Source organism: Meriones unguiculatus, chromosome 9, assembly GCF_030254825.1.
Source record: "Meriones unguiculatus strain TT.TT164.6M chromosome 9, Bangor_MerUng_6.1, whole genome shotgun sequence".
NCBI classification, from domain to species: Eukaryota; Metazoa; Chordata; class Mammalia; order Rodentia; family Muridae; genus Meriones; species Meriones unguiculatus.
In genome coordinates this window covers 55891717-55903379 of record NC_083357.1, presented here as the reverse complement: position 1 = coordinate 55903379, position 11663 = coordinate 55891717, and the positions used below count along the sequence as shown (strand labels likewise).

Genomic DNA, 11663 nt, shown 5'->3' with positions numbered 1-11663 from the left:
GGGGAGAAGAGGGGAAATGAAGAAGGGGAAGGGTTTGATGATTAAAAAAAAAGAGGTGGTGAACTGTGCTTTTTTTCTCTACTTGGTGGAAGAATATCTTAATGTTTCCTGAAGAAGAAACATTAGAAAATTGAAACTAATTTGGGGGTGAGGGCTTAAAGTATGAATCCTCAGTGATGAGAGAGGAAGAGAGAATGATAAAATCTTTGAACATTTTGCTGGTGGTCCTGTGGCTTCAGATTAATTGTGAGTATGGACATTTATTTTTTGTATATAAAAAGTTGTTTCTATTACTCTAGAATAATGGTAAAAACACCAATGTTTTAAGTGTTTATTTAAGGGGTGGGAGGCCCATGGGCAATTGTCAGCATTCTACAGTGTTAGCATCCATATGTCCCCATTCCTGTTTGCCTGACCTTTGTCTTTCTGCACAGGGGTGAGCAGCCAGCAGAAGGTGCAGCAGAACCCAGAATCCCTCAGTGTCCCAGAGGGAGCCATGGCCTCTCTCAACTGCACTTTCAGTGATAGTGCTTCCAACATCTTCAGTTAGTACAGACAGCAGTCCGGGAAAGGCCTCGAGTTGCTGGTGTCCATCTTCTCCAATGGTGACAAGGAAGAAGGCAGATTCACAGCTCACCTCAATAAAGCCAGCATGCACGTTTCCCTGCACATCAGAGACTCCCAGCCCAGTGACTTTGCTGTCTACCTCCGTGCAGTAAGCACACAGTGCTCCCCGGGTACCTGCAGCCTGCACACAAACATGATATGCCACAACAAGTTCTGAGCTCAAGCATGCTTGATTTTGAAAGTATTTGCTTTATGAGAACACCTCACTGTGAACACATAGTGCCCTAAGCTTCATGTCCCCTATTCCTCCTTTTTTCTCATAACCCACTGAATCTAATTAGTGGTGCCATCCACTGGGATCATCCACTGATGCATGGGAACCTACAAGTGTCCACCTTCCTAAAAAAAATGACTTTCCTTACCCACCATCTATCAATTACCAATATCTCCCCAGTAAGAAAAGAGGGGCCTCAGGAGTCCTGTTGCCCTCCATACTTTCTAGCTGTTTTGGTTTTGTGTATGTCTGGTGAAGGAAATCACAGGTCCTCCATAATTTCTAGCTGTTTTGGTTTTGTGTATGTCTGGTGAAGGAAATCACAGGTCCTGTGAGTTCATGATGTGCAACATCCATGTCATGTCCAGAGGACATTTTGAAGCTCTCCTCCCTTTCTTCAACATTTTTTTCTACTTCTCTTCCAAGATGTAGCCTAGGCTTTGTTGTGATGAGGCTTAGGTAGAGAGGTTTCCCCTGTGGCTCTTCACTCACATTCTCCTTTTCTCAGCACTGGGAGCATTCTTCCTATCATTGGGATGCTACAGTGTTCCAACTCCTTCTTCTGTGGTATTTTCCTGGCCATGGAAGGTCTGATATAGATACCCCATTTAGGTTTGAGTTCTCAACACTTACTCTCATTGCCCTAGGTAGTTATGCATCTCTGAATTACGTCACTGAATAGAAAGCTTCTTTTACCAAGGTTGAGAGCAAGAATATTCCTATTGTTGGCTCTTGTTTGACATCAGAGTCATTTATTCCTTGCAGCTGGGAGACACACTTTGTCTCTTCCTTTGGACGATCTATCATCAATGCTGGTTCATAAATGGAGTCTCAGATAGGGTCATACCTCTGTGAATTTCTTCAGAGATCCAGGTGTAAACACTGGCCCTGCTTCTGTTCAGTGCATGCCAAAAAATTTCAAATTCACCCTGGTGAATTTTGTACATATCAATTCAGTTTGCTTTCTGCAGTCTCACAGTATTCTCTTGTCCCATACAGCTATTTTTATTAGTGAAGAGAATAAAAAGCTTAGCATATTTCACAACACTAGAGACACATGAAAGGCAGAAGTGTCAACAGCAGCTAGTGACTATTGCTGTCAGGCAGTCAAGGTCAGCATCCAAGAAAGTGCATGTCAGAGGCAGTACATAAAGGTTATATGACCATATGACCATATTCCAAGTTGGAACATGCATGGAGAATGATCACCCAGATGATTAAGTAATGCCAACATCATTACATTGGCACATGTCCAGTCTCTTCCATAGCCTTATGAGGACCATAGACAAGGAGACTGACAGCTCTTTCCTCTCTGAAATGGTGTTCTTTTAGAGGTTTCTCTCACTTTTCCTTAATTTCTCATGTTTTAATAAAGATTTCTTTGCACACACACACACACACACACACACACACACACACGAGCCCACATTTCTTCCATACACTAATATGAGATCACAAACTCAGAGCCACTGTCCCAGGTTAAACTTTGGTGAGTATGAGTGTCTGGCACTGGGTCTTTTGGTCATTTACCTTGACATCCATGGGCTCTATATATCTCTTTCTGCATTCATGTGTTATTGAATTAACACATGTTACCTTTTAATCTGTTCTAGGAAAAGTCAGAGAATGCATGTCTTTGAAATTTCTTCTTAATCACCTCTGGACACTCAGGCATCTCACAGTGTATTCTAGTAGCAGGATGAGGTCCAGGTGGCAAGCACCAAATGGCAGATGATAGGATGGCAGTGCTTCTGTTCCTATGTCTTGGTTTTAAGCCATTATCACTGTGTGTGTGTGTGTGTGTGTGTGTGTGTGTGTGTGTGTGTGTGTGTGCGCGCGTGCATAGACTGAGCTTTCCTCTACCTGGTTAGGTTAAAAGCCAAGGGCTCTAGAAAACAGCCTTGATACATACTCAATAGATGGAACTAACTCTTCTTTCTTAGGAACCTAGTTCCAAATCAGGGTCTGATCTGTATTCCCTGTGATAAAGGAGAGCATGGATAAACTCTGGGAGTTATGGGGGGTGTAAGCCTACAACCAGCTGGTGAGGTCAATCTATCGATAATGGGAACATGGACACCTAAGTTCAGAAGGTGCATCATTGAAGAGGCCAGGTCTTCTTGATTATTTGTAAATTTACTTGAAAAATGTATCTGCTGAGTTCTGATCTCTATCCCATGTTTCTGTCTAGCATGTTTCTGTCAAACTACAAGGAGAAGATTATTCCATGCCCCAAACATCTAGGAGGCTAGACATGTCAACAATATCTGCAGGCAAAAAACTTCCATAGCTGTACTGCAGAGGCACAGGCAGAGCACAGATAGAAGCTACCCTGCTAAGCTTAATAAATTTAACAGTGAGAAAGAAATAGTGGATGACTAAGAGTCACCACTGATGCAGTGGGAATAAGTGTTAAATAGATTGACTGTTGTGCAGACAGGCAGTCAGAGGGGCCATAGAGTTAACATCAATGTTGGACTTCAAGATGATTGGCTTTTTCATCAGCCTCTTGACCTGAGACAAGCTTAGCAGTGTAAAACAGAGGCCTGATGAAGCTTCTCTCCATCAGTAGACCCCCTGCTGCTGTTGGAACTGAACAAGTTCTAGGCCTGCTCAGTACATGTTTATGTCAAAGCTGTGGGTCAATCATCCATCTTGTGTTTATTCAGACTGAGCAACCCTAAATGAGGGAAGGAAAATCTTTTAAAGACTCTTACAAACTTTAGTCTTGGAGAAGACATGAGAATTTTGTGTTCCTGAATGTCCTCTCTGTGTTCCCTATTTTTTTCTCTCTCTCTGTTTCCTTCTCTTTATTTTTCTCTGTCTCTCTTTGCATGTGCTTGTGTGTGTGTGTGTTTAGCTTTCTCCATCAGTTGGTTCTGTCTACTGTGATTTCCCTGCTTCTGTGTGCTGTGGTCAATATTTTTCTTGCCTTGTGCTTTAGCTAGCAGAGTAAAGAAATTTATCAAGGCCCCCAGATGGTCACAGTTCTCCACTCAAAGCAGTTTCTTCTCCCTGTCCTGGCTGCACACTGCTGCTTATTTCTGTGCTGCAGACAGAGTGCCCATGTGCCTGTTGCTGTAATGCCAACTCTCAGTGCTGATTCCTACATACCCTACCTATGAATGGAGGCTGTACCTACCTCTTCTCAGGAAGAAAGGCCCATTATCAACCCTTTAAAAACTTCTGACTTTTCAAACTATCTTTGATTGAAGTAAAATACCATGTGCATAGATTCAAACAACAAAACACCAGGTTCATTTCTGGGCATTCTTACATACATGCCTTCAAGTGTAGTGACTTTGTATTTCTTCCCTTGAAAGGAAGGATTCAGATTACCAATCACAAAAGATTCCTCAAGCTCTGATATCACAATAAGGAGTCTTGTATCCTTGCAGATCATGAAGAAGGACTGCCCAGTACTACTGAAAGGTCCTAAAGGATTCATGTACAGCCCCAAGGCCTAGATAGTTCTTTGAAACACTGAGATGAGTCTTATATTCTTCGAATTCCAGGAAGTGGTGGTTCATCACGTGTTATACTGAGTAGGATTTAAAATGATATGTTTTTAAAGTAGGCATTTCTATGAGGAATTATGTCTAGTATCTAGTCATCCTTGCTTCCAGCACACACATGCACTCTAGTTTTCAAATCCCTGAGCTTTTTTCAGCTTACATTTACTCTTCCTGGAATCTCAAACATCCAGTCGTCCCATTGTAATTCATGTTTCATCCTCACTATGTCACTCATCGACCTCTCAAGGTTTTCACGGACTCTGCTCTGCCCCACAGCATCTGGCATCCTTCGCTTTTTTCTGAGCCTCAGTGCAGGCCTTGCTGATGCAGGGCTGTTCTATTCTTCATGTCTTCAAAACAAACACCATGCAGATGACACTGACTTCTGCTGCCAGCTTTCCCTGCAGCCTGCCCCTGTTTATCACTGCAGTGAGAGGAACAGTGTGAAGGGTAAACTGAGGAAAACACTTTCCAGCATGGCCTCTTTCTAGAGTGTGCCCAAAAAGACTATTTCCCTAAGAACTTTTTCTTTAAGTGAATGTCTTCTCTCTTCATACTCTGGGGAAGCTTACCTTCCAGGCACCATTTCTCTTATTCGAGTGAAAAGTAACAGGTATTCTCTACAATAGCAAAAATCTCTTTAATAATTACAGTTGAGAGGCTTTTGATGACTGCTTCTATTTCATTAAGGGTTATAGTTTATTTAAATTCTTAATCGATTTTGGTTTAACTCTGGTAAGTGGTATCTATAAGAAAATCAACCATTTTATTTAAATTTTCCAATGTTGTGGTGCACAGGTTTTTGAAGTATGATCTAATGATTCTTTGGATTTCTTTAGTGTCTGTTGTCATATCCCCTTTTTTTTCTAATTTTATTAATTTGGACTCTCTCCCTTTGTCTTTTAGTTAGATTGGCAAAGGGTTTGTTTATCTTGTTGATTTGCTCAAAAAACAGCCTTTGGTTTTGTTATGTCTCTGTGGTTTTAGTACAGAATTCTACTAGACTTTCAAAGAAAAATTAATACACCTCAAACTATTCCATAATATAGAAACAGAAGGAAGATTGCTAAACTCATTCTATGAGAACACAGTCACCCTGATACATAAAATACACAAAGACTCAACAAAGAAAGAGAATTTCAAACCAATCTCATGAATATTGATGCAAAAATACTCAACAGAATACTTGCAAACTAAATCTGGGGACACATCAAAAATACCATCTACCATGATCAAGCAAACTTCATCCCAGGAATGCACGGATTCAACATTTGAAAAATCCAGCAACATAATACACCATATAAACAGACTAAAAGAAAAAACCCACATGATTATTTCATTAGATGCAGAAAAGACCTTTAAAAAAATCCAATACTCCTTCATGTTTAAAGTCTTGGAGAGATCAAGGATACAAGCCACATATCTAAACACAATAAACCCAATATATAGCAAACTAATAGGCAAAATCAAGTTAAATGGAGAGAAACTTAAAGTATTCCCACTAAAATCAAGGATAACACTAGGTTGCCTGCTTTCACTATAGCTCTTCAATACGGTATGTTGGTATAATGTTCTTTTAAAATGTATACACCTTACCCTTGTTCATTCAAATACTGATTCCTCCACCCATTCTCTGGTTTCAATCCAGATATTGCATTGTGATACTTATTCTAAGCATCCTGTCTCAACTCTTGTGTAAACAGGCCTAAATAAAGCAACTAGACACAATGTTGAGCTGAGAGGAGCCAGAGGACAGGAAAGAGGGGAGGAGCTAGAGGGCAGGAAATGAGTGAGAGGAGAAGAGTCAAGCTTGAAAGCAGAGCAGGAGGACAGATCTTGGAGGACTTGGAGCATGAACCAGACCTAAGATTTCACAAAAAAGCAAATATAATGTGGGAAATCTAAATGTTAGGAGACTATGAGGGCTTGGAGGTTTAGGAGGGAGTAACTATTGCCCAGCATTGTGTTCTAGGTTAACTAAATAAATCCATTCTCTGTGAGGTGATTTGGTTATACAGCTGTTTAGGAGAACAGCTTTACTAAAAGATAATTATTAGACAATATTAATTGTCTCCTACAACAATGGTAGTTGAAGTTCTAGATAGAGTAATAATACAAGTAAAGGAGATAAAAGGGATACAAGTTAAAAAAAAGAAACAGAAGTCAAAGTATCACTATTCTTTTCTTTTTTCTTATCAGTTACATTTTATTAACTGTGTATCCCAGCCGTGTCCCGCTACCTCATTCCCTCCCAGTCCCTCCCTCCCTCCCTCATCTCCACCATGCCCCTTTCCAAGTCCACTGATGGGGGGACCTCCTCCCCATTCATCTGATCCTTTTTATCAGATATCTTTAGGACTGGCTGCAAAGCCCTCCTCTGTGGCCTAACAGGACTATTCCTCCCTTGGGGGGTGGAGAGGCCAAGGAGCCAGTCATTGAGTTCCTGTTAGAAATAGTCCTTGTTCCCCTCACTTTGGGAAACCAATTGGTTACTGAGCTATCACAGGCTACATCTGAGGGGAGGTTCTACGTTATATCCATACATGGTCCTTGGGCGAATGTCAGTCTCAGAAAAGACCCTGTGCCCAGGTATATTTGGTCCTTGTGGAGCTCCTATCCTTTCCCCATCAGACTAACTCCCCTTCTTTCTTATGATTCCCTGTACTCTGCCAAAGGTTTGGTCATGAGTCTTTGCTTTGAAAACACTGCTAGTTAGAGTCTTTCAGATGTGCTCAGTAGACTCCTGTCATATGTTCAATGCACATCCCATCTGTCTTTTTAAACAAGGATTGATCATCTTACCCCATGTCTGCTCTCTTGATTTTCTTTTTTAGGTGTATAGATTTCATTATGTTTATCATATCTTATAGGTCTATATAAGTGAGTATATCCCATGTTTGTCTTTCTCCTTCTGGAATATTTCACTCAGAATGATCTTTTCTAGATCCCACCATTTGCCTGCAAATTTCATGATTTCCTCCTTTTTGATTGCTGAGTAGTATTCCATTGTGTAAAAATACCACAATTTCTGTACCCATTCCTCAGTTGATGGACATCTGGGTTGTTTCCAGGTTCTGGCTATTACAAATAAAGCTGCTATAAACATGGTTGAGCAAGTATCCCTTTTGTGTACTTGAGAAAACTTTGCGTATATACCTAGCAGTGGTATAGCTGGGTCTTGAAGAAGCACTATTCCTAATTGTCTTAGAAAGCGCCAGATAGATTTCCAGAGTGGCTGTACCAGTTTACATTCCCACCAGCAGTGGAGGAGGGTTCCCCTTTCTCCACAACCTCTCCAGCATGTGTTGTCGCTTGAGTTTTTCATCTTGGCCATTCTGATGGGTGTAAGGTGATATCTCAGGGTCGTTTTGATTTGCATTTCCCTGATGGCTAATGAGGATGAGCATTTCGTTAAGTGTTTCTCTGCCATTCGATATTCCTCTGTCGAGAATTCTCTGTTTAGCTCTGTTCCCCATTTTTTAATTGTATTACTTGGATTGCTGCTTTTCAGCTTCTTTAGTTCTTTGTATATACTGGATATTAGTCCTCTGTCAGATAAAGGGTTAGTGAAGATTCTTTCCCAATCTGTGGGCAGTCGTTTTGTTTTGATGACGGTGTCCTTTGATTTACAGAAACTTTTCAGTTTCATGAGGTCCCATTTATTGATTGTTGCTCTTAGAGCCTGTGTTGTTGGTGTTCTGTTCAGGAAGTTTTCTCCTGTGCCAATGAGTTCTAGGCTGTTCCCCACTTTTTTTTCCAATTGATTTAGAGTATCTGTTTTTTTTTTTTAAATAATTATGCAGTTTATATACTCAATGAATTTTTTAAGCTTTTTTTTTTTCAATGCAGTTTATTGAGGAACATTGAACAATCCTCGGACCCCGGGGAAAGCCAGCCCACAGCTTAAATAGCCTCTGGGTAGCCAACCCAGGCGTGCCACGGGGGCAATGCAGATAGGTCCACGTATATGGAAGCAAGCCAGATCCTCGGCCTTAGCCAAATGTGGAGTTGTTCGTGACAGAGAGCACTCACCATCGGGAAGGTGGAAGGCGGAAACCAGCTCCATCTTTAAGGCATAGCATTCCGCAGCTCTCTACAGTTCCCCCTTTTTGTTTTAGACGCATCAGGCAAGAGTAGAGGTCTGATCTCTGATATTAGAAATAAATTGGGACTTTGTACAGATGTTCATTTAGGTGTCATCCACCCAAAGAGCATCAGACCCGTCCGATACCTTTTTCTCAGAGGCGGGACCTGGGGCATCAACCCGCATGCAATCAGACATGCTCTTCTCTGGGTCCAAAAGGTATCACTATTCTTAGGTGATAAGATAGAATACATAAGTGACCCCGTGATTCTACCAGAAAACACCTACAGCTGATAAACACCTTCAGTAACGTGTCTGAATAAAAAATTAACTCAAAATGTCAGAATCCCTCCTTTATAAAAGTGACAAAAGGGCTGAGAAAGAAATTAGAGAAACAACACCCTTCATAATAACCACACATAATATAAAATATCTTGGTGTAACCCTAACCAAGGAAATGAAAGCCCTGTATGACAAGAATTTTAAGTATTTGAAGAAAGAAATTGAACATTTTAGAAGATGCAAAGATCTCCCATGTTCATGTATCAGTAGGATTAACATAGTAAAAATGGCCATTATGCCCAAAGCCATGTACAGATTCATTGCAATACCCATTAAAATCCCAGCACAATTCTTTACAGACTGAGAAAGAGCAACCATTATCTTTATATGGAAAAATAAAAGATGCAGGATAGCCCAAAAAATTCTGTACAATAAAAGAACATGTGGTGGTATCAACATCCCTGATTTCAAGCTATACTGCAAGCAATAGAATTAAAAAAAATGCAAGGTACTTGCATAGAAACAGACAGGCTGATCAATGGAACTGATCAATGGAAATAAACCCACACTCCTAAGGCCACTTGATTTTTTTACCAAAAGCCAAAACCATACACTGGAAAACAGAAAACATCTTCAATAAACGGTGCTGGTCGTACTGGATGTCTGCATTTAGAAAAGTGCAAATACACCTATATTCCTTACTCTGCACAAAACTCAAGCCCAAGTGGATCAAAGATCTTGACAGAAAACCAGAGATTCCAGATCTATTCAAAGACAAAGTGGGGGAAATTCTGGAACTCATTGGCATAGGAGACAAGTTCTTGAACAGAACAGCAACAACACAGACTCTGAGATCAACAGTTAATAAATGGGATCTCATGAAACTGAGAAGCTTCTGTAAGTCCAAGAACACTGTCAATAGAACAAAATGGTAGCCTAGAGATGGGTAAAAGTTCTTCAAGAACAGTACATCAGACAGAGGGCTAATATCCAAAATATACAAAGAATTTAAGAAATTAAATACCAACAATCAAGTAATCCAATTAATAAATGGGATAAAGAGCTAAAGAGAGAATTCACAACAGAGGAATCTCGAATAGCTGAGAAGCACTTAAAAATGCAGCTTCTCATATGAACTTACAGAGGTTGGCAGCAGGCATAAGACTAGCAAAGGATCAGACAAATGGGGACAGTGGGCATTCCCTCCCTTAGCTACGGAGCTGTTGGCAGTTTGTATCTGCTGAGATAGAGAGATGCAGTTTAAAAATGCAGCTCCTGGTTCATAGACCACCCTCTACTGAGGGAACAAAGCTAAGAGTATATGAGAAGAACAGCTGGAAAGACAAAAATTGAAGTGTCTTATTTAAAAAAAGAGAGGGACAAAATGTGGTTGGTAGGGAAGTTGGATGGATCTGTTACAATTGGAGAGAGTAGATGAGTTTAATAAAATTTTATTGCATAACATTCTCTAAAGAACCAATATAATGAGAAAAATAGATGAATTTTATCAGAGGTATGGGTGTGTACACTTTTACGTACACCCACCCCGTTAAATACCATAGGATACATATGGTTCATAACACAGGTGTCAGCTAGAGACCTGTCTGCTTAGGGTGAGGTTTCAAGTTTATTCACAGTGTCTTGTGCAGCCACCTGTGGTGCAGGTTTAAGGAGATCAGCAGAGGGCGTTGCTTTCTTAGATGTGGAGATGTGGGTTACATCTCCTTCAAGTGTCTTAGCATGACAGACTCACTGTGCAGACAGAGGTCCTTGCCCATGAGTGAGGAGTTTGATGAGGTCCTGAAGAAGACTTGCCCTGCGAGACTGGTGCAGTCAAGGACCAAGTGTCATTTCTTCTATGAACATGCTTCCTGTCACCTGTTCAGTTCTTGTGCTCCTCTTCATGCTCAGTAAGTTACATTTTACCCTAAGAGTTAATGATGTCTTTGTTGTACAACTATGGCAGTCTTTATCCTTCCTCCTCACATAGAACAGTAATTCCTCCTTGTTTGTTTTTTAGAAAGGAGCAATGGAGACTCTGTGATGCAGACAGAAAGCTTGGTCACTCTCACAGAGGGGATGCCTGTGATGCTGAACTGCACCTATCAGACTACTTACTTAGGTGTTTACCTCTTCTGGTACATGCAATATCTCAATGAAGCCCCTCAGCTACTCCTGAGGAGCTCCACAGACAACAAGAGGACAGAGCACCGAGGGTTCCACGCCACTCTCCACAAGAGCAGCAGCTCCTTCCACCTGCAGACGTCCTCAGCACAGCTGTCAGACTCTGCCCTGTACTACTGTGCTCTGAGTGACACAGTGAGGGAGACTTCAGGAGAAGCTGCACACAAACCACAGGTGCAGGAGGCCTAGGGGAGCAGCCCTGTGAGGGAGGCTGTGTGCTTTCTCCAAGTGTTGCTCACCATCTTCCTGAAAAACAGCATCAAGTCTCAGGTCAAATATCTAGAAACCTAGGATCTGTGGATATTCTGACAGGACAGGATGGAAGACAGTGCTAGAGACAACCCAGGCTGTGATCCCTTGAAATAAAGTTCTCTCCCTAACTGCAAGTCTTAACAGCAAACATCTCCAGGAAATGCCTGACATAGGATTTATCTCTACCAAGATGTCTTACAGAATCTAGGAACTCAAATTCTCTAGCAATCTTTTGTTATTACCCTCAAATTTATGATTTAAATGAGAAACATAGACTCTAGTCTTTAAAATATTGCTTCAGTCTCATTCTACAAATTATTAAGATTCTTCCTTTCCTTGGTCCATTTTGCAGAGCATCCCCCAACTTCTACTCTTAGTTATTTGTCTGCTGCTTTGAAGAGACACCATGGATAATCAAGACAGCTAGTGAAAGAAAGCATTTCATTGGAGGCTTGACCACAGTTTCAGAGGTGATCATCATGGTAGGGAGTGTAGGAGCAGGCAG

At 41.1% G+C, this 11663-nt stretch overlaps 1 gene segment (V, D, J or C); it reads left to right on the top strand.

Annotated features, from left to right (window-relative positions):
* Window positions 1–10580: 10580 nt before the first annotated feature.
* Window positions 10581–11095, top strand: LOC110542894 (T-cell receptor alpha chain V region CTL-F3-like). The segment is given in 2 exon segments: window positions 10581–10632; window positions 10743–11095. Coding segments are annotated over 2 exon segments (405 nt in total).
* The last annotated feature ends 568 nt before the right edge of the window (window positions 11096–11663 follow it).